At 41.3% G+C, this 18,748-nt stretch overlaps 1 protein-coding gene across 2 annotated transcripts in view; it reads right to left on the minus strand.

Annotated features, from left to right (window-relative positions):
- Positions 1–16,121, minus strand: part of LOC122654632 (N-glycosylase/DNA lyase OGG1) — a 32,072-nt gene extending 15,951 nt beyond the window's left edge. Inside the window, exon 1 of one of the 2 annotated variants that reach the window (XM_043848818.1) lies at positions 15,285–16,121. In XM_043848818.1, the coding sequence (XP_043704753.1) occupies positions 15,285–16,045 (761 nt within the window). In that variant the 5' untranslated portion in view covers positions 16,046–16,121. The remainder of the gene's footprint in view (positions 1–15,284) is intronic. The other variant, XM_043848817.1, reaches the window with a different exon arrangement.
- Positions 16,122–18,748: the final 2,627 nt, after the last annotated feature.

The raw sequence follows: 18,748 nt of genomic DNA on the forward strand, positions 1-18,748 counted from the left end.
GAAGAAATAAAAGAAAGAGTAATTAACAACTAAGTCATGTCTTATAATATGACAATGACAGAACTACCCTTACATACATAACTCTAACACTCCCCCTCAAGCTGAAGAATATATATCATACATTCCCAACTTGCACAATAAAGTACTAAATAGACTAGGACTGAGACCCTTGGTGAAGATATCTGCTACTTGATCACCTGTCTTCACAAAGGGAGTACAAATGCACCCAGAATCCAACTTCTCTTTGATGAAGTGTCGATCAACCTCAATATGTTTGGATCGATCATGCTGAACCGAATTATGGGCAATGCTTATAGCAGCTTTGTTGTCACAATAAAGTCTCATTGGCCCTTCAGCTTCAAAACTCAAGTCTTGAAAAAGACTTTTTAGCCATATAAGCTCACACACTCCATGAGCCATGGCCCTAAACTCAACCTTTGCACTGGATCTAGCTACAACTAGTTGTTTCTTGCTCCTCCAGGTAACTAGATTACCACCCACAAAGGTACAATACCTAGAAGTAGATCTCCTGTCAGAGACTGAACTACCCCAATCAGCATCTGTGCAGCCTTCAATCTGCAAATGGTCATGCCTGGCAAATAGAAGGCCTTTTCCTAGACAGGATCTCAAGTATCTAATGATGCGATACACCGCATCTAGATGTCCATTCCTGGGAGCATGCATGAACTGACTCACCACTCCAACAGCAAAGAGATGTCTAGTCGAGTCAAAGAAAGATTAGTTTCCCAACTAATCTTTGGTACTTGCTTGCATCTATAAGAGAAGAACCACATTCATCACCAAGCTTATGATTTGGATCAATGGGGGAAGTTGCTGGTTTGCACCCTATCATGCCTCTCTTTCAAAAAATCCAAGACAAATTTCCTTTGGCAGATGTTGATTCCTTTCCTTGATCTAGATACTTCAATACCTAAGAAGTATTTCAAGAGTCCAAGGTTTTTTATCTCAAACTGTTTAGCCAGATAAGACTTCAAGCTGTTTATCTCCGCAACATCATTCCCAATTATCACAATGTCATCAACATAGACAATGAGAGCTGTAACTGTGCCATTACCTCTCTTGATAAACAAGGTGTGGTTAGCTTGACTCTGATAATACCCATTCTTCAGGATGGCTTGTCTAAATCTCTCAAACCAAGCCTTAGGAGACCGCTTGAGGCCATAGAGAACTTTCTTCAAGAGACACACTTTTCCTTCAGCTGAGGGACACTTAAAACCAGGTGGAGGCTGCATGTAAACTTCTTCTACTAAATCTCCATGAAGAAATGCATTCTTCACATCTAATTGGTATATTGGCCAATCTTTATTGGCAGCCACTGAAAGAAGAACCCTGATTGAGTTATGCTTGGCTATAGGGGCAAAAGTCTCCTGGTAGTCAATGCCATACACCTGACTATACCCTTTTGCAACCAGCCTAGCTTTGTATCTTTCCACTGTACCATCGGATCTATACTTGATTGTATAAACCCATCTGCATCCAACTGGAGTTCTCCCCCTAGGAAGATCAACTAGTGCCCAAGTATTGTTCTTCTCCAGAGCCACCATTTCCTCAGACATTGCTTGCATCCATTTTGGATCGGATAAGGCCTCTATAACATTTGTGGGAATAAAAGAAAACTCAAGGGCAGTGGAAAAAACAATACCAGTAGGAAAGATATAATCATAGGAAACAAACTGGGCTATGGGGTTAGTACAGGCTCTCTTCCCCTTTCTCACAGCAATGGGAAGATCTAATTCAGAAGGAGAAGAATTACCCGACTGAGGAGGATGAGACTGAGGCTGTGGATCCAAAGAGGGGTTTTGGCAGGGTTACTTATACCAAGTTTGCTTTCCTTTTCCCTTCAACAAGCATTCACCTCTTGTGAATACACCATCTTCTTTGAATCTTATTCCCTTGTATTCTTTTTTCTTGCTAGCATCACCACCACTACTAGCATCAATATCAACACCATCAGCATCATCATCAGCATCAGCATCATCACCAACATCCACTTCTTTGTACTTTCCAATATCAAATAGGAATGGGGAAGTAGGGGTAGGCAAGGGAGATAGAAAAGGAATGACATCAGCATCCTGTTTACTGCTAGTACTCTCTCCCTGAACAGGATGGTGAGGGGAAGAAAAATAAGGAATAGACTCAAAGAAGGTGACATCTTTGGAGAGGATGGTAGCACTTATACCCTTTGGTTGAATCATAGTAGCTCAAGAAGATACACTTGAGAGCTTTGGGATCAAGCTTGGTGCGGGCTGATTTGTTGACATGAACATAACAAACATAACCAAAGACTTTTAGAGGCAAGGAGAAAACTGAAGATTGAGGAGAAAGAAGGAACAGGGGGATTTGGAGCCAAGAAGTGGAGTTGGCATCCGGTTAATAAGAAAGGCAGCTGTAAGAAGTGCATCAGGCCAGAAAGTCTTAGGCACATGCATGCCAAAGAGAAGACCCCTGGTGATTTCCAGCAAATAGCGGTTTTTTCACTCAACCACCCCATTTTGCTGGGGGTGTCAACACAAGCCAGTTGATGGATGATGCCATTATCAGTAAAGAACTGTTGGAGCCCCCCATACATGTACTCACCCCCCTTATCAGACCTAACATTTTGGATTCGAGTACCAAATTGAGTATGGATAAGTTGATAGAAATCCTTACAAGCATCACAAACATCTCTCTTTTGTTTCAACAAAACAGTCCAAGTAAACCTAGAATAGTCATCCACAAATAAAACAAAATAACGAAATCCAGATAAAGAAGTAGTAGGAGAAGGTCCCCAAACATCAGTATGAACAAGAGAAAAATGTGTAGTAGATCTATTACCACGATAAGGATAAGATGTGCGACAATGTTTAACAAAAACACAAGATTCACACTGAAAAACATAAGCGGAAGGAAAAGAAGTAAACAAGTGGGGTAACTGTCTCCTCATAACAACAAAAGGGGAATGACCCAAACATTGATGCCAAAGCATTACAGACTCCAAAGTACTATGGTCACTCCGATCACAAACATAAGCTACAGCAGTAAATTGAGCAGGTAACCATGGCTCAAGAAGGTAGAGTCCTCCTTTTTTTGTCCCATTGCCAATAACCCTCTTTGTCTCCAAATCCTGAAAAACACAATAGGAAGGAAAGAAAGTGACACAACAATTTAAGGATTTGGTTAGGTGACTCACTGATAATAGGTTAATAGCAAAATCAGGAACATGAAGAACAGACTTAAGGGAAATAGAGGGAGTAACTCGCACATTACCCTTACCAGAGACAAAAGAAAGGGAACCATTAGCAACCCTTACCTTGTCCCGACCAGAGCAAATGGAGTAGGAATCATAATACTGTGACATACTAGTCATGTGATCAGAGGCTCCAGAGTCAATAATCCAGGTAGGTGTAGTAGAAGGAGCAGACGAGACTTGCAGAGCGGAGGCAGAAGTAGCTGACCCTCCAGAGGTAGAACCAGTAGCTGACTCTCCAAGGTGAGACATCAGCCGGCGGAGGGCGGCAATGTCATCCTGTGAAAGGGAATCAAGAGCAGGCTGGGGTCCAGATGTCTCAGACTCAGATGTCACAGAGTGAGCCCTAGCTCCCCCCTTGCTTGCCTCCACGGGCACTAGAGGAACCACCACGCATACTAGGGGGTTGCCCATGGAGATCCCAACACCTGTCCTTGGTGTGTCCAAGCTTGCCACAGTGATCACATTTGAACCTCTCACGGTGATCTCCACGAGTTGGCCATTAGTCTCTTCCCCCACTTTTCCAGTCTCTGTGGGAACTAGAAACAAGAGCAGATCTCTCTGTTGATGGTGTAATATCCATAGTTGTTCTCCTGGTTTCCTCACTTTGCAAGTAGCTGCACACGTCATCCAGAGATGGAAAGGGAGATCTCCCTAGGATTTGCAAGCGAAGAGGCTCATATTCTGGGTTAAGACCACCCAGCAAAATAAGGACCCTTTCCTTTTCATGGTTCCTGTAGACCATTGCCTCATCCTCATAATTGGACAGATGGATATTGTTATAATGACCATACTCCTCCCACAAGCTGATAACAGTATTGTAGTAATCAGATATGCTCCTATCACCCTGTTTCATATGGATGATTTTTTTAAGGATTTACTTTAGTTGCATCGTCAACTTTATCATAAAGCTTGGAGGCACTGTCCCAGATATCTTTCGCAGTCTCCTTACTCATAAACCTCTTACCTATCTCAGGTTTCATGGAGAATATTAGCCAAGTCATAACAGATGAGTTCTCAGTTTCCCACTTGACATAGCCTGCATCAGTTGTAGCAGGAGCCTTGATAGACCCAATAATATATCCCAACTTCCCCCTACTGTGTAGGGACAACTTCACAGAACGGGACCAATCCAAGTAGTTGGTAGTGTCCAATTTCACAACAGATATTTGGCTGTTGGGATTGTCAAAAGAAGCCATGGGTAGACCACTAACCGAAATTGGTCCACTGACCTCAGAATCAGTCCCAGACATAGTAGACATGTACCAAAAAATACTCAACAAAACAGATTGGCGTCTAGCACAACTGGGGAGTAACCTCTACCCACACACAAGCAAGAAAAACGAACAAACAAAGAGAACGATAAACTGTCCAAGCAATTCCAGCAGCAAAAGAAAGGTAAATCCTTACTTAAGGAGGACTTAAACAAACACCTTGGGTCATCTCAACATCATTCCAGCAGTCATCCATCACATAATCATAAAAAAAACTTCCAAAAAAGCTTCAACTAACAACCTTCAAATGCAACAAGATGTAAACAATGCAAAGCTTCCATTATAGCACTTCATAGCCACCCAAACTGTTGGCTGCCAACAACAAGGAGAGCAAACAAGCAGCAGAGCAGACGGTACTGTTGGAGCAGCAGAAAATCGAGCTACGTTCCTCAAAGCTATGACCTGCTTCAACCGTATGCTAGGGGGTATGAAAGGATACCCCTAGGCGATCCAAATGCAGCAAACCTCATCCCAAATGGTTGAGGTAGGAGGAAGAAACCAAGGAAAAAGAATGGAGGTGCTGGCGGTAACTTGAGGAGCAAAGTTTAGGGCTTCAAACTTCTGTAGCAGCATCTCCAGCTTCAAACTTCATGTGTTGGTCCAAGAATGGAACTCTAAGAGATGTATTACTTCACATTGGACAGCCTCTAATGGAACCCTCTATCCTTTTAGGGTTCCAAAGAGAGGTGAAAGAAAAAAAAACTGAGTAGCTGACTCTCAAACCAGAGAAGCTGGCTCTAATACCAAGTTCAAACTTAAAAGGGATCGATTCTACCAAGAGAGAAGTAATTTACAGCAACAAAGAAGGAGAAGAAGAGAAGAAGAGAAGAAAGATTGGGAGAATAATCAATATGTGTGTTGAGTATCACTCAACACACATAATAACTTCATTAATAGAACTTCTGGAAATTACATAAGCCTCCCTAGGGAGGAAAGAAGAAATAAAAGAAAGAGTAATTAACAACTAAGTCATGTCTTATAATATGACAATGACAGAACTACCCTTACATACATAAATCTAACAGGCCACTCCTAATTACACTCAATTATCAAGATAATGGGCCATTGAAGTAGAAGCAAACTTCCAATCAATGGAAACATTAACATTAAGATTGAATAGGCATCTTCTGATGCATCATATGAAATGTTCCTCCACGTCAAAATGATCATACAAGAAGCCACTGAATTAGTCTCTCCAGCAGGAGTCATTAATAATCAGACATGAGATTAAATAAGCTCATTTGAAAGACCTAAGCAATTAAAAGAAGGAAAATATGAACAGCACTATTTATCCACCATACATGTAATGGATGGATTCTGTTAGGCAGCATTGTCACAGACTTAGTGTTGGCTAATTATGTGACCCTCCTCCATCCCATGCACAGAAAGGGTGTGTGTGGCTCAATGACCTTTGTGGCCACTGATCCGGAAGTGAAGTTGGAATAGTGCACGAGGTTGTGGCATATGTGCAAGGATGGAATGTTGCTGTGGGGCATGCTTGTGTTAGGGCTGTTGGCAGGCCCTTAAGCTCACAAAGGTACATAAGTGTGCATGGGCGTGTGCATGGCCCATGTGCTAAGGAAGGGGTGCATGCATCATCGCAAATGTGCTTGGAGGTGTCGGCATGTGCATGGCTTGTGTGCCATGGGCATGTGCGTGGCTGATGTGCCTAGGGCATGGTGCTCGTGGGCTATGGAGGCAGGCATGTACAAGGCATGGCACGTTGGTGCAAGTGATGGGAAGCCATTTTCTAGTGATGATTTGTGAGGTAACAATGTCAACTTCTAGAGAAGTGCAAACGACATGAGAGTTATCACCCACCTTGGAGCCATGACCCCTTGGGATGGCATCGTGGCAAGCCAGTAGGCAAGGTGGCTGCCAAAGGCAAGGCATTGTGTGTGGAGTTGGCCTGGCCACGCATGCATATCTCAATTCTCAACACAGGTATTCCATGGGTGGCCACTCACTAGCTGAAGCGGGCTGTGAATGTTTCCCCTGTAGGTTTAGTTACTGACGGGGACCATGCACAGCGGAAGGCAATAGCATGACACAACACCAGGCAACCAGAAGTTCAGGATTGTGGATGCTATTAGAACCAAATATGCGACAGGTGCGCATGATCCTGAGCAAGTGGGCATTCCCGTGTCATGCATGTGGGTGTGTTTATCCTTGGCATAGCTTGGGTTCGGCCTGCCTTGGCTGTCCCTCTATGGTGCTTTAATGCAAGACTAGTTTACAAATAGACAACTAGGTTACTAGTCTCACAATAGGATCACTATGCGACAAAATCAGTAGGCTACAGCAAGAAACTTGGCAAACGAAACTGACAAACACTTTAACATCAGGTAAACATCAGATTATATCAATCATTAAGCCCTCAACAAGGGCAGCAATGCTCTGGATTGATGTCTAACCTTGAAGGAACAAAACTGGTCTATCGGCTAACAGAACAGGAGAGAATCTTAACCAGAAAACAATAGCAACAGATTTAGCAACTTAGCACCTCAGATGGGGCTGATAGTCCAATCGAAAATAGGACTCATAAGCTTGATCGATTCCTCAAAATCTCAGCCAAAGTTGATGGCTGGATACTGAGATATCAAGGGATCTCAGAAATAGAAAGTAAAATCCAGAATTAGTAACTCAGTGGTATAGACAAACCTAGACACTGGATTAGCCTTAGATTAACGTCAAAGGGAGACCTTTTTAAGGGTATTACACAGGCAAAGTCTGGGCTACAATGGATGGCTGGATCAAGGGTTACAGACCCACGAAAATCTCTGCAGAACTCTTTAATCACAGGTAGACTCAAGGATGAAATCTGATCTTCAGGCCTTCTCAACTGGATTTTGATGGACTAATCTTTAACAACTCCAGCACTATTAACAGTACCTTTCTCCCTCTTTGGTAATGTATTATTTATTCACCCAAAAATAACAGTAACTTTGAATGCTTCACTGATGCCTGAAGTTGCAGGTTCAACAAAAGAAATAGAAGGTAGGATCGATGGAGAAGAAATATAAGAAGAAGCTGGGATAAAGGGTTGAGTATCTCATTCAAACCTAGGCTTCTCATCTCAAGGTCTCTCACCTCACAAAGGACTCTTCTCAACTGTTTCTCACAGCCATTGGCAAAAACCAAAATTCAAGCTTCAGTAAAGTGTTGGGAGGACTCTTAAAGGTCCATTACATATATAGTAAATGTAGCTAATATCAAAAGAAATTAAAACAAATTAGGAAGTCCCTTACAAGACAATATTGGGCCTTGTTTACTTAGCAACCTAAGATAGATTCTAAACTCAAAATAGAAAGCATCTAAATGCAAGATTACAAAATTAAAACACTTAAACTGAACCCCACGATCTGGCTTTAAGTGAACCAGTAACACCCAACCCAAAAGGGTTGGCCCAAAGGTCCACGAGCCTGGTCCACTTAAGTGGTAACATGGACCTGGCCCCTTAGGTTTCCTGCAGCTATATTCTGGCCCAGGAACCTCTCTACATCATGCTTGCTACTAGCCAACGTGGGGCAACAGTGGTGACACTGCATGGGCGATGTGCTGTAGATCTAGCCAACCTTCGGTGTGTGTTATGGGGGAGCAAGGGTGCTCCTTGGCCTATTCGAGTATGCTTCGACGGCAACCCAAGGTGTAAGCAAGTGAGGGGGCGGCATGGCTTGTGCTAGGATCAGTAGCGCTTGTGGTTGGCTTTGAGACAAGGGAACCCATGTTGTTGGACGGGTGTCTATATTTGACGCAAGGAGCTGGATTTCTAGGTTGCCAAGCATGAGGCGCCGAGTGCCACAAGGGTTGGCAACAAGTGTTGGTTGGAAGCTTTGAATGGCAATCATGGGCCAAGTTGAGTAAGCCTCAACATGAATTGTGACTTGTGTATAACTAATGCTCCGTTGTGGGTATACAAGTGCATGCTGGGTGAAAACATATGTTGATTGGACTGGGTATGGCTGGCCTTGGTTAAGCATAGTCGAGGCATTGCACGCACGGTATAAAATCTCGCGATATTTCGGCGATATATCGCCACATTTCGTAAATCTCAACATGTCCGAGATACGAAACACTTCCGAAACCAAAAAATACAATATCTCGTCGATATATCGTGAGATATCGACGATATATCGTGGATCTCACGATATATCGCGAGATATTGAAAAAGTGACAAATAGTCACACTAAGGGCCTTATAATTCCATATTTCGCAGCTCTTGGTCGATATTTCGACCGAGAGCTGCTGAAAATCTATTTTTCTCTCTTCTTCCTCATTTTTTGCTTTTCTTCCTCCCTTCCAAGCCTCATCCAAGCATTGTTGAAGCTCCTTGTCGCCGGGAAGACGTCGGAGGGTCATCTAAGCTCATCATCCAAGCCTATTTTCATTATTTAAGGTAAATTCTATTTCTCTAAAACTATTTTTTTTTAAAATACTTTGTACAAATGTTGTTGGATGTTGATGATATTAATATATGTTAGACACCGGAGGCCGATCTACGACCTCACGGTGTCAAATTTTTTCCCATATGTATTTTTTTATTTTTTTCTGGTTTTAAAAATTCATTTTCCTACAACTAAGATAGGAAATAATTAGGGGTAATATGACTTAGATGGTAATGAATTAAATATATGTCAGACACCAATGGCCGATCTACGGCTTCACAGTGTCGGATTTATTTTTCTGCTCTTAAATAATTCCTTTAATTTTCAGAAATTAAGAAAAATATATAAAAAATTAAAAAAACAGAAATAAATAAGGAAAAATATGAGTTTTAAGTTTAAAAAATAATGAAAAAATATGAAAGTTATTTCTATATGTTTTGAGATGCATTACATGTATATTATGTTTACTAATTTTTGGTTTTCTTGTGTTAGGTCAATACTTATATTAACATTATATATAAAAAATTGGTTTTAAATTATGTGAAAAATATAAGGGTTAGAGGAAAAATATTAAATAACTATACAAGTGTATTAGTAATCTAAAAGTGTCAATTGAAGTGCATCTACATTAAGTTCTTTAATTATTTGTGTTACTTACATTGCAGTGAACAAGTATCATTATGGCGGATCGTGATAGACAACATGCGAAGGGCAAGCAAAAGGTGGGGGAAAGTAGTCAACAAAGGGGGCGGAGGGAACAAAGAGAACAGAGGGAACAAGAGAGACCAGCCAGCCAGCATAGAGGTGACATTGCATGGTTACATGGTACTCTCATTGATGGGGATAAGAGAAAATCTATATGTAACTATTGTCACATGCAATTTATGGGAGGTGGGTCCAGTAGACTTAAACAACATCTGACTGGAGGATCTAAAGATGTTGTAGGTTGTCATATGGTCCCTACTGAAGTAGCCAGGGAGATTGGTGATAGTTTGAGGGGAAGAAAGAAGAGGAAGGCTGACAAGCAAAGGATAAGAGAACAACTTGAGGATACGTGAGGAGTTCGATGGGAGGAGGAAGATGATACATAAATGATGATGATGATGACTCCTCTCGATGATGATGATGACATTGCGATGCACGATGACAAACAAACAAGCAGAGGAGGCTAGGGATTTTAGGCGGACTGTTTAAGAGAGTAGAGTAAGTTTTCAAGATGATCAGCAGAGACAAAGTAGGGGGTAGTGGAGGAGCTGGCAGTTTTGGAGGTCCTAGAACTTTGAATCCTTTTAAAAGATCACAAAGTGTGAGGGCAGCCCCAACACCTCTACTAGTACCAGTACCACCATCAACATCTGATCCTAAATTGCATAAGAAGAAAGGAAGCAGTCAACCCAGAATCAAAGGAGCAAGGAAGGGGATGAAGGGATTGGTTAAAGAATCAATAGCTAAGTGGATGTTATACCATACCATCCCAGCAAACACTGCACAAGGCCCCCATTATGATACCAATTATAGATACCATTGCAGAGGCTGGCCCAGGATTCAAGGGCCCCACCCCATATGAGGTAATGAATGTTTATCTACCTCAACAAAAGAGTGAGATTGATGAGTACATTAGTGAGATGAGGAATACGTGGGAGACATATGGGGTGACTATAATGGCAGATGGATGGACTGGGCCTACAAGAAAGTCCATCATCAATTTCATGGTTTATTGTGATGGGAGGACAATGTTCCTCAAATCTGTGGATGCATCCAAAGAGATAAAGGATGCAAAATATATTTACAGATTGTTAAAGGAAGTAGTGGAAAAAGATGTGGGTATTGAGAATGTTGTCCAGATTATAACGGACAATGGAAGTAACTTCAAGCTGGCCGGTGAGAAGATGATGAACAATAGTAAGTACCGGCTCTTCTGGACTCCTTGTGCAGCCCATTGCATTGACTTAATGCTAAAAGATATGGGAAAGTTAAAGTTGGTGAAGACTGTGGTTGAAAGTGCAAGACAAGTCACCAACTTTGTATACAACCACTCCTATGCACTCAATCTATTAAGGAAAAAATGTGGGGGTGACTTGATTAGGCCTGGCATCACAAGATTTGCCACCAACTACATTGCCCTCAAAAGCATTGAGACAAAGAAGGCCGGGCTGAGAAGCATGTTTACTTCTGAGGAGTGGTTTGAATGGAAGGGTTCCAAGACTGCAAATGGGAGGGAAGCACAAGCAACGATATCATCTGAGGACTTCTGGACCAAACTAAGCAAAGTGGTGAAAGTTTTAGAGCCAGTAGTTAAAGTTCTACATGTTGCTGACTCCGCTCTGAAGGGCCCAACCATGCCAGTCCTATATGCTGCAATAGACTTAATGAAAGATAGTGTCTATAGTGTGGCTCCTCGCAGTAGGAAACACTTCTTAGATATCATAAATGCTCGCTGGGAGAATCAACTTATGCATCCACTGCTTAAGGCTGGTGAGTAAATTTGTTTTATGTTTACTAATTCATAGTATTATTATTTACTAATTACCTATGCATTTGACAATACCTCTATTCTATATGTCATATTTCAGCATACTACTTGAACCCTAAGTATCAATATAACAATAGGCTTGGGTTGGAAACTCAACTTATTGATGATGTGAAACAAGTAGTGAAGAAGTTGGAGCCAGATGGTGCACTACAAGCAATTTGCAACAATGAGGTGAGTTCATTTGGAAACTCAACTTATTGATGCTTTCAAATAAGTAGTGAAGAAGTACTTACTAATTTTCCACATGGGTGTAGATCAAGGTATTTAGGGATGCATTGGGAAGTTTTTGAACTGAGGTGCGATCTAGGCGAGCACGTGGTGATCTTGGTAATTCTTTTAAGTTTTAAATTACATATGTATTGAAATTTGAAAGTTGAAAGTTGAACAACATTTAACACGTCCTTTTTGTTGTAAACTTGTAATGCAGCTGAATGGTGGGTGTTGTATGGGGAATCGGTTGAAAACTTAAGAAGAATAGCCATTAAAGTCCTTGCCCAAACATGTTCTGCATCTGGTTGTGAGAGGAACTGGAGTACCTTTGCACTCATCTACTCCAAGTGGCGCAACAGATTGGGGTCTCAACGTTTATCTGACATGGTGAATGTGCACTACAACTTGAGGCTGAAACTGCAACACATACGCATGGGACATGAGGGACAGAGGGGCACCATTGATCTAGCTGACATCTTTCAAGTTGACTCAGACGATGAGGACCCTACTGTGGATTGGGTGAGGGATAGAGGTGAGCCAGTGTTGGATGAGGAGGGAGGTAGGCCCCGACCCCATGATAGCTTCTGAGATTGGTGCTGATGTGGACGAGTATATGGCTGACGAGGGTCAGATACATGCAAGGGAACCCTCACCCATACCATTCCAGCCCACTGGTAGCAATGTTGCTGATGATGAAGACTGGTCTAAGTCCTCAAATGATGATGATGGTGATGATGGTGATGCTGGTGGTGGTAATGCTGGTGGTGGTGATGTTGGTAGTGGTGATGCTAATGAAGAATTTGACGGCATGCGAGAGCGTTATGTGGTAGGCCAGGAGGCCCAGGATACGGTACCTGTAGAGCCACTCTGATTCACTGGAGAGACACAGTTTGATCATGCCGCACAAGATACGAACCACGGAGCACGTGCCCCCGCACCCCCACCCTCGAGAGGCCCCCTACATACATACAACAGGAAGCGTAGGGGTCGACAAACACAGTTGCAACCTGATCACATGGACATTGATAACCTATCTAACTCTGTTGGTGGTTTGAGTATGGGTGATAGGGAGGGAGGACCGACTGGACATTGGCGTGCCCCATCTTTTGACGCACATACCACTCCATTGGCATCGGATTATGGTGCATCACAACCTTACGGTGGATATGGATATGGATCATCATCATATGGGCGATTTAGTGGGGTAGGGGACTATGACTACGACCCGATCCCAGGGACATCTTGGATCATCTTTTGTAGATAACATCTTTGCATACCCTAGCGGACCTAGCTACCAACCTCACCGACCATACATGCACCAATGCCATCGCTCTCTTCTGCGGCGCCAACATCATATCACAATGGATCATCTTCTTCACGATGGATCGATTGGTAACCCTAGTTTATATCCTAGGATAGGTTACCAACAGTATGTTGATGATTCCATTTACGTGACACTTGTGGATGACTACACTCGTTTCTTCTCCGATTCTATACCGTGGTCCACATACGTCCTTCAAACAGAGAGCAATGGACGTCGACTCCAGCGAGGCATGAGTGGGATTGATCCAGAGAGGCACAGCAACTACTATTAGCAGTTTAGCACTTGTAATTTGTAACTTAAGTTGTGATTTCATTGATCTATGGACTTGTGAGTTGTGAGTTGTGAGTTGTGACTTGCGAGTTGCGAGTCTTGTGACTTACTAACTTTGACACTTAGTGTATTGCCTTTAAGGCTTTAAGCGAGTTATTGAATATTATGGAGTTTATGAGAATCATGGTACTCATCAATGTGTATTGGCTTTAACTTGATATGTTAATATGTGATGAAGTTAAATACTATTATTAAATATTAACTGCCTAATCTATGTGTATTTAACTATTTATACATTAGGGTCGGCGACCGTATGTCAATCAAGGGTGCAAGCCCAAAACACCAATTTGAATTCACATTTTTACAATTTTATGGTTTAAATGTGTTTATTAAGCTTAAATAAGGCTGTCCATGAAGTTTCAGGCCTAGATATGGCCAAATACCCCCCGAGATGGACCCCCGAAATATTGCAGAAAAAATGCAATATTTCGGTCATATTTCGCGATATCTCGGATATTTCGGATATCTCGGTAGGCCCGAGATACCGATATATCGCGAGATATAGTACTATGATTGCACGGGATATGAACCTATAGTCCAAGGCTCGTGACAATATGCCAAAAAAAAGTTGCTAATTATGGAAATAGTCCCCCCCCCAAATTTATTCATGAATTTACATATTAAATTAACGATATATAACTTCATAGTTAGTGACATCCCCAAGCTCCCAGGCTTGCAAACAAATGCACGCTCATTTTATCGTCAATGTTTAGCACCTCGGTCTCGTCTTCTAAAATTTTGTTCATTAACATGTGGTACAGTTGGGTTACATCAAGGATCAGCTTTAAGCCCTTATCTGTTTCAGCTAATCATAGATGAGTTAACCAAAGTCAGTTATGGGGATCAACCTTGGAATCAAAAGGTTTTAAGATAAGTAGAACGAAGACGGAGTATGTGGTATGTAACTTAAGCAACTCCGGTATGAATAATGAGGGGGTGAAAGTTGATAAGATGGTGGTTTCGCAAAGTGACATTTTAGGTATCTAAGATTAATCATTAGTAAGGTAGGTGATATAGAAGATGATGTCTCACAGAGGATTAAAGTAGGATGGATGAAGTTATTGGGTGCATCCGAAGTGTTATGTGATCGGTAAAATCCTTTAACGCTTAAAGGAAAATTTTACAGGACAATCATAAGACCAGCTATGATGTATGGTGCGGACTGTTGGGTAATTAAGAAGCATCATATAAATAAGCTAAATGTAGCAGAGGTGAGGATGTTGAGATGGATGAGTGGCAAAACCAGGAAGGGTAAAAATAAGGAATGATTATATTAGATCTGGTTTGGGAGTAGCCCCGATTCAAGATAAGCTTCGAGAAAGTCGTCTGAGGTGGCATGGTCATGTTCAATGGACGCTCTTGGATGCTCCAGTTCAGATTGAAGGTACCAAAAGAGCTAGGGGCATGCCTAAAATGACCCTAGGTGGAGTGGTGAGGTAAGACATGCATAGTTTAGGTCTTGTTTCAAGTATAACGTCGAATAGAGCTGATTGGAGGGCAAGGATCCGTGTAACCGATCCCGGTTAGTTTGTGTAAGACTGATTTGTAGTTGTTGTTGTTGTTGTGTTCATTTTCTTTTACTTTTATTATTATTATTTTGTCTTCGCAAGGATCCATGTAGCCTACCCCAATGTTGGGATAAGGCTGGGTTATTTTTGTTGTTGTTGTTGTTGTTGTAACATTTGGTACAATATTATGCGTGAGAAAACAAATGCAGGAGATACTAGTAGCAAAAGACAAGACTCTAGTCCATAAATTCAGTCATAGTAATTCATAGGAAACAGCCTACAGGTACCAGCATGCAAAAAGGTTTTGAAAAATATTTCAGTTCTTAACACAATGCAAATGCAGCAGTTGTGTATTCCACACACAACATTAGTAGTTCAACAATCAGAAATAAAAGAAAAAATGTCAAATCAAAGAACAATTGCCAGTAATTCTCATAAAATTCAACTCAATCGAAATGCAGGAAAACCCCAACCTGTAACCAAATCCCGCCTCACGAAGCTCCTCCTCAGACACGAGCGACAATCGTTCCAAAGACGGGAACTCGTGAAATTCTAACCCTTCTACAGTTCCCAAATAACTGCCCAACGACGAAATGAAATCCACCATTCGTGTAATTCTCCCAATATTATTGTTAGAGGAACAGAGAAACTGAATGAGGCACTCTACAGGGTCTTGTCTGAGAACACGGGCACCACCCAAATGTGGAGCTAAGTCAGCAAACCTTGAATCAGAAGCCGAGAAAGCCTTCCACATGTCACCAAGCGAGATACCCACATTGAGAAAATCAACAAGGGCAGCCCTGGCATCAACTTCATCAGTAGTAGTCCGGTGAAGGAAGAAAGCGACATCGCCATCATCATTGTCGAGCTGCCTCAGGGAGAAGAGGTGGTTCTTAACAACACCTGTGTACTGAAACGGGCCTGTTTGCTTCCATCTGAAGATCTGGCCAGTGGGGAAAGTGAGAGGCAAGAAGAGCTCTGACTTTCCCAGGTTGAGTGTTTCCCATTTGAGGTTTTTGGTTTGGTTCAAACTTGAGGTTATTAGGGTTTCTTTGGTAGAGGATTTGTTGCTGATGGAGAAGATTTGAGTGAGGTTTCTCTTGGATTTCTTGAAGGAAGAAGAGGAGATTGAAATTAATTTCTTCGTTTCGATGGTTTTTGGTGTCGGAGGTGTTTTTGAAGGATTTTGTGGTTTCTTTGAGGAAATTAGAGCCGTTGGTCTCTGCCTCTTCATGCTTGCCAAAGCTCTGAGAGGCGCGGCATGAAAGCGAAGCTTTCGCGTGATATATAAGAGAGAGAGAGAGTATTTTCTTCGATAGGCGTGCTCGTTGTTTTTAAACATCAGATTGGAATCATTAGACAAATATACCCCCATCTTTGTATTGGCATTATTCCTTTAGATACCAATCCAACAGTTTGAAGGGACCACGTAGGGAAACACTCCTTCATTCAAGTTCCATGTTACTTTTTTTCCCCAGGATTATCATAATAGAATAACATTTTTTCCTAGATGGGAAACCAAGGAGCCCGCTTGATGACTTTACTATAAACAGTTTCTGGTGTTTTTCCATTTTGAGAAACGAAAAAACACCTAAAAAGTGTTTGATAAACAGTGTTTCATAAAAATTGTTCTTGGGTGGATAAATCAAATTTATGCTCTCTATAAGACTTTTGACAGAACATGAACATGTTCTGTCGTTTCTCAACACAAATTTGCAAAGTTGTTCCCGATAAAAACTCCTAAAAATCCAAACTTTGTGCTCGATAATTTGCTCATCTCCAAAAGCTTCACAGCCATCGTCTTCCCAACGAAACCCAGCGAAGCCATCTCCAAGGTCGATCGAACCTCCATTGATGCTACTTCTGCTTCCTCTGCTAGGCGATCAATGAGAAAAGAGAGAAGTAAGCTTCACTCTGTGGAATAACGAGGAAGAAGAGAGGAACTCCTGAGGTCTTCTGCATCTTGCTTCACCTTGTTCGAACGATCTGCGCCTCTCAGCTTCATCTTTTGCTCCAATGATATGCGCCTCATCTCATCTTCTAGGCTCGAAAAAGGACATTGGTAAACCTAAAGAAATCTTGTCGCTAGAGGTGAAGACAGATGCCATTGAAGCTCTGTGTGCAGACTGATTTTGGGAACAGGTAATGAAACAATCTGAGCTTTTTCTCTCTGACTCTCTGTGCGCAAATCCATCTAGGGTTCCTCATCTTCTCTCTTTCTTCTCACTCTGTGCCTAACTGATTTCAAAAATCTAAGGTCCTCCTCCCTCTTCTTTTTTATTTTTTTTAACTAAAAACCTTAGGGTAGCTTCTCTTTCCAGACCGATTTTGTAAACCCTAGGGTAGTTTCTCATCTTCCATACCGATTTTTTTTTTTAAATTTGTCCATCTCTGTTTTGCATTACAGAGAAAAGGCGAGGAATTCTTTTATTTTGCTTAAATTGTTCTGCTCTTTCACATACAGATTTGAAACCACAAATATTTTTCCTTTTTCATTTTTGATGAGCCTTTAAATTACTAAATTTTTTTGATCTATGGTGCTTTGCTTCCCCTGTTAGTTCAATTTTAGTTCCTAGTGTTGGTTAGGAAGATCGTTTCATTTCCTTCCCTCAATGTAATGATAAAATCCAATGGCTACATAAGGTCTCCATTAGTAGACCCTTTGTAATACTTGCATGGTAGGTATGCTTTGTTTTTTTTTTTCTTGTTTAAATCTGCTTAATCCATGTCTTTTGCTATGGCTCAACCGAGAAATATTCTGGTGTCTGATATTTTGACCTCTACATAAGGCCAGCAATGGCAATCGATTTCCCATGCTTAATCAGTTGAAATCCTTTGACATTTATGTAAGGGCATCTATGGAAATAGATTTCCCATGCTTAATCGATTGATTTTTTTATTTTTTTTTAATTTCTATTTTAAACCAGCTATGATTGCTTGTTTTGAGGGAGAACTTGTTGATCTCAGTTTGCCCAGCAACAGTCTGTTCTTCTTCAGTGAAATAAAGGATTTAATTAGATGTCCTGTTTTCTCCAGCACCAGAGATTATTTTATTTTCTTTTTTGCATGAATCACCTAGTGATGAAAGAGGAACATGTAATAACTCAGCTACTTTACAAACAAAATGATCAAATTTCTTGGTTACATCAATTTAGGAGAATTTGCAATAACAGAATAGGCCTTGTTGATCAAATTCGTAAGATGTCCCTGACCTTAGACAAGTGGAACTAGTTGTTAAAAAGAGAATGACAGAAAAAATAAATGGTTGTGGTTGATGAGCACATTTATGTGTGAAATCTTAGGGCATAAAACATACATTTTACCACATTGGACAGAGTTACTTCGATGCTTTCTTGTGCTTTTCAGGTTTTAGGTGAATTCTTGTGAAAATTGAGCAAAAGATGCTAAGAATAGCCAGAAGCGCCTAGGAGTCGAGAAAATCAAGTTTGGATTGAGCACTGAAAGAATCACGCCAATCAATCAAATTTGAATGTGATTACAGTGGGCCCCTTAGCATAATTTTGAGGTGTTAACAGTATGGATGCGTAACCCGTCGAGTCAGCTTTGCAATGGTTCAAACGGCACTTGATTCCGAGTTGAAACGAAGAAGTTACGGCCGTTTCCATGGATAGGGTTTATTTGTAATTATTGACAGTCGGCCGGGGACAAAGTAAAGCAGAAGTTCAGATTATAGGGGCCTTAGCGGAATTATCAAAAGTTATCTTTCTGTCAGCCGAAATATTTCATTTGGAAGGCTCTGGAGCAATCCAACTTCAACTTGAGATATCTTGGGCTCCCGATCTCCAAATTGGACGAAATTTGGGTCTATTTTGGGTAATTTTTCGTAAGGAATACAACAGTGAGGCCCATATAAGCATCTCATACTCCACGTTTTTTGAAGGATAGATTTTATATTTCATTAATTGTGAGTGGAATC

The sequence above is a fragment of the Telopea speciosissima genome, chromosome 3 (genome assembly GCF_018873765.1).
Source record: "Telopea speciosissima isolate NSW1024214 ecotype Mountain lineage chromosome 3, Tspe_v1, whole genome shotgun sequence".
In the NCBI taxonomy this organism is placed as follows: Eukaryota; Viridiplantae; Streptophyta; class Magnoliopsida; order Proteales; family Proteaceae; genus Telopea; species Telopea speciosissima.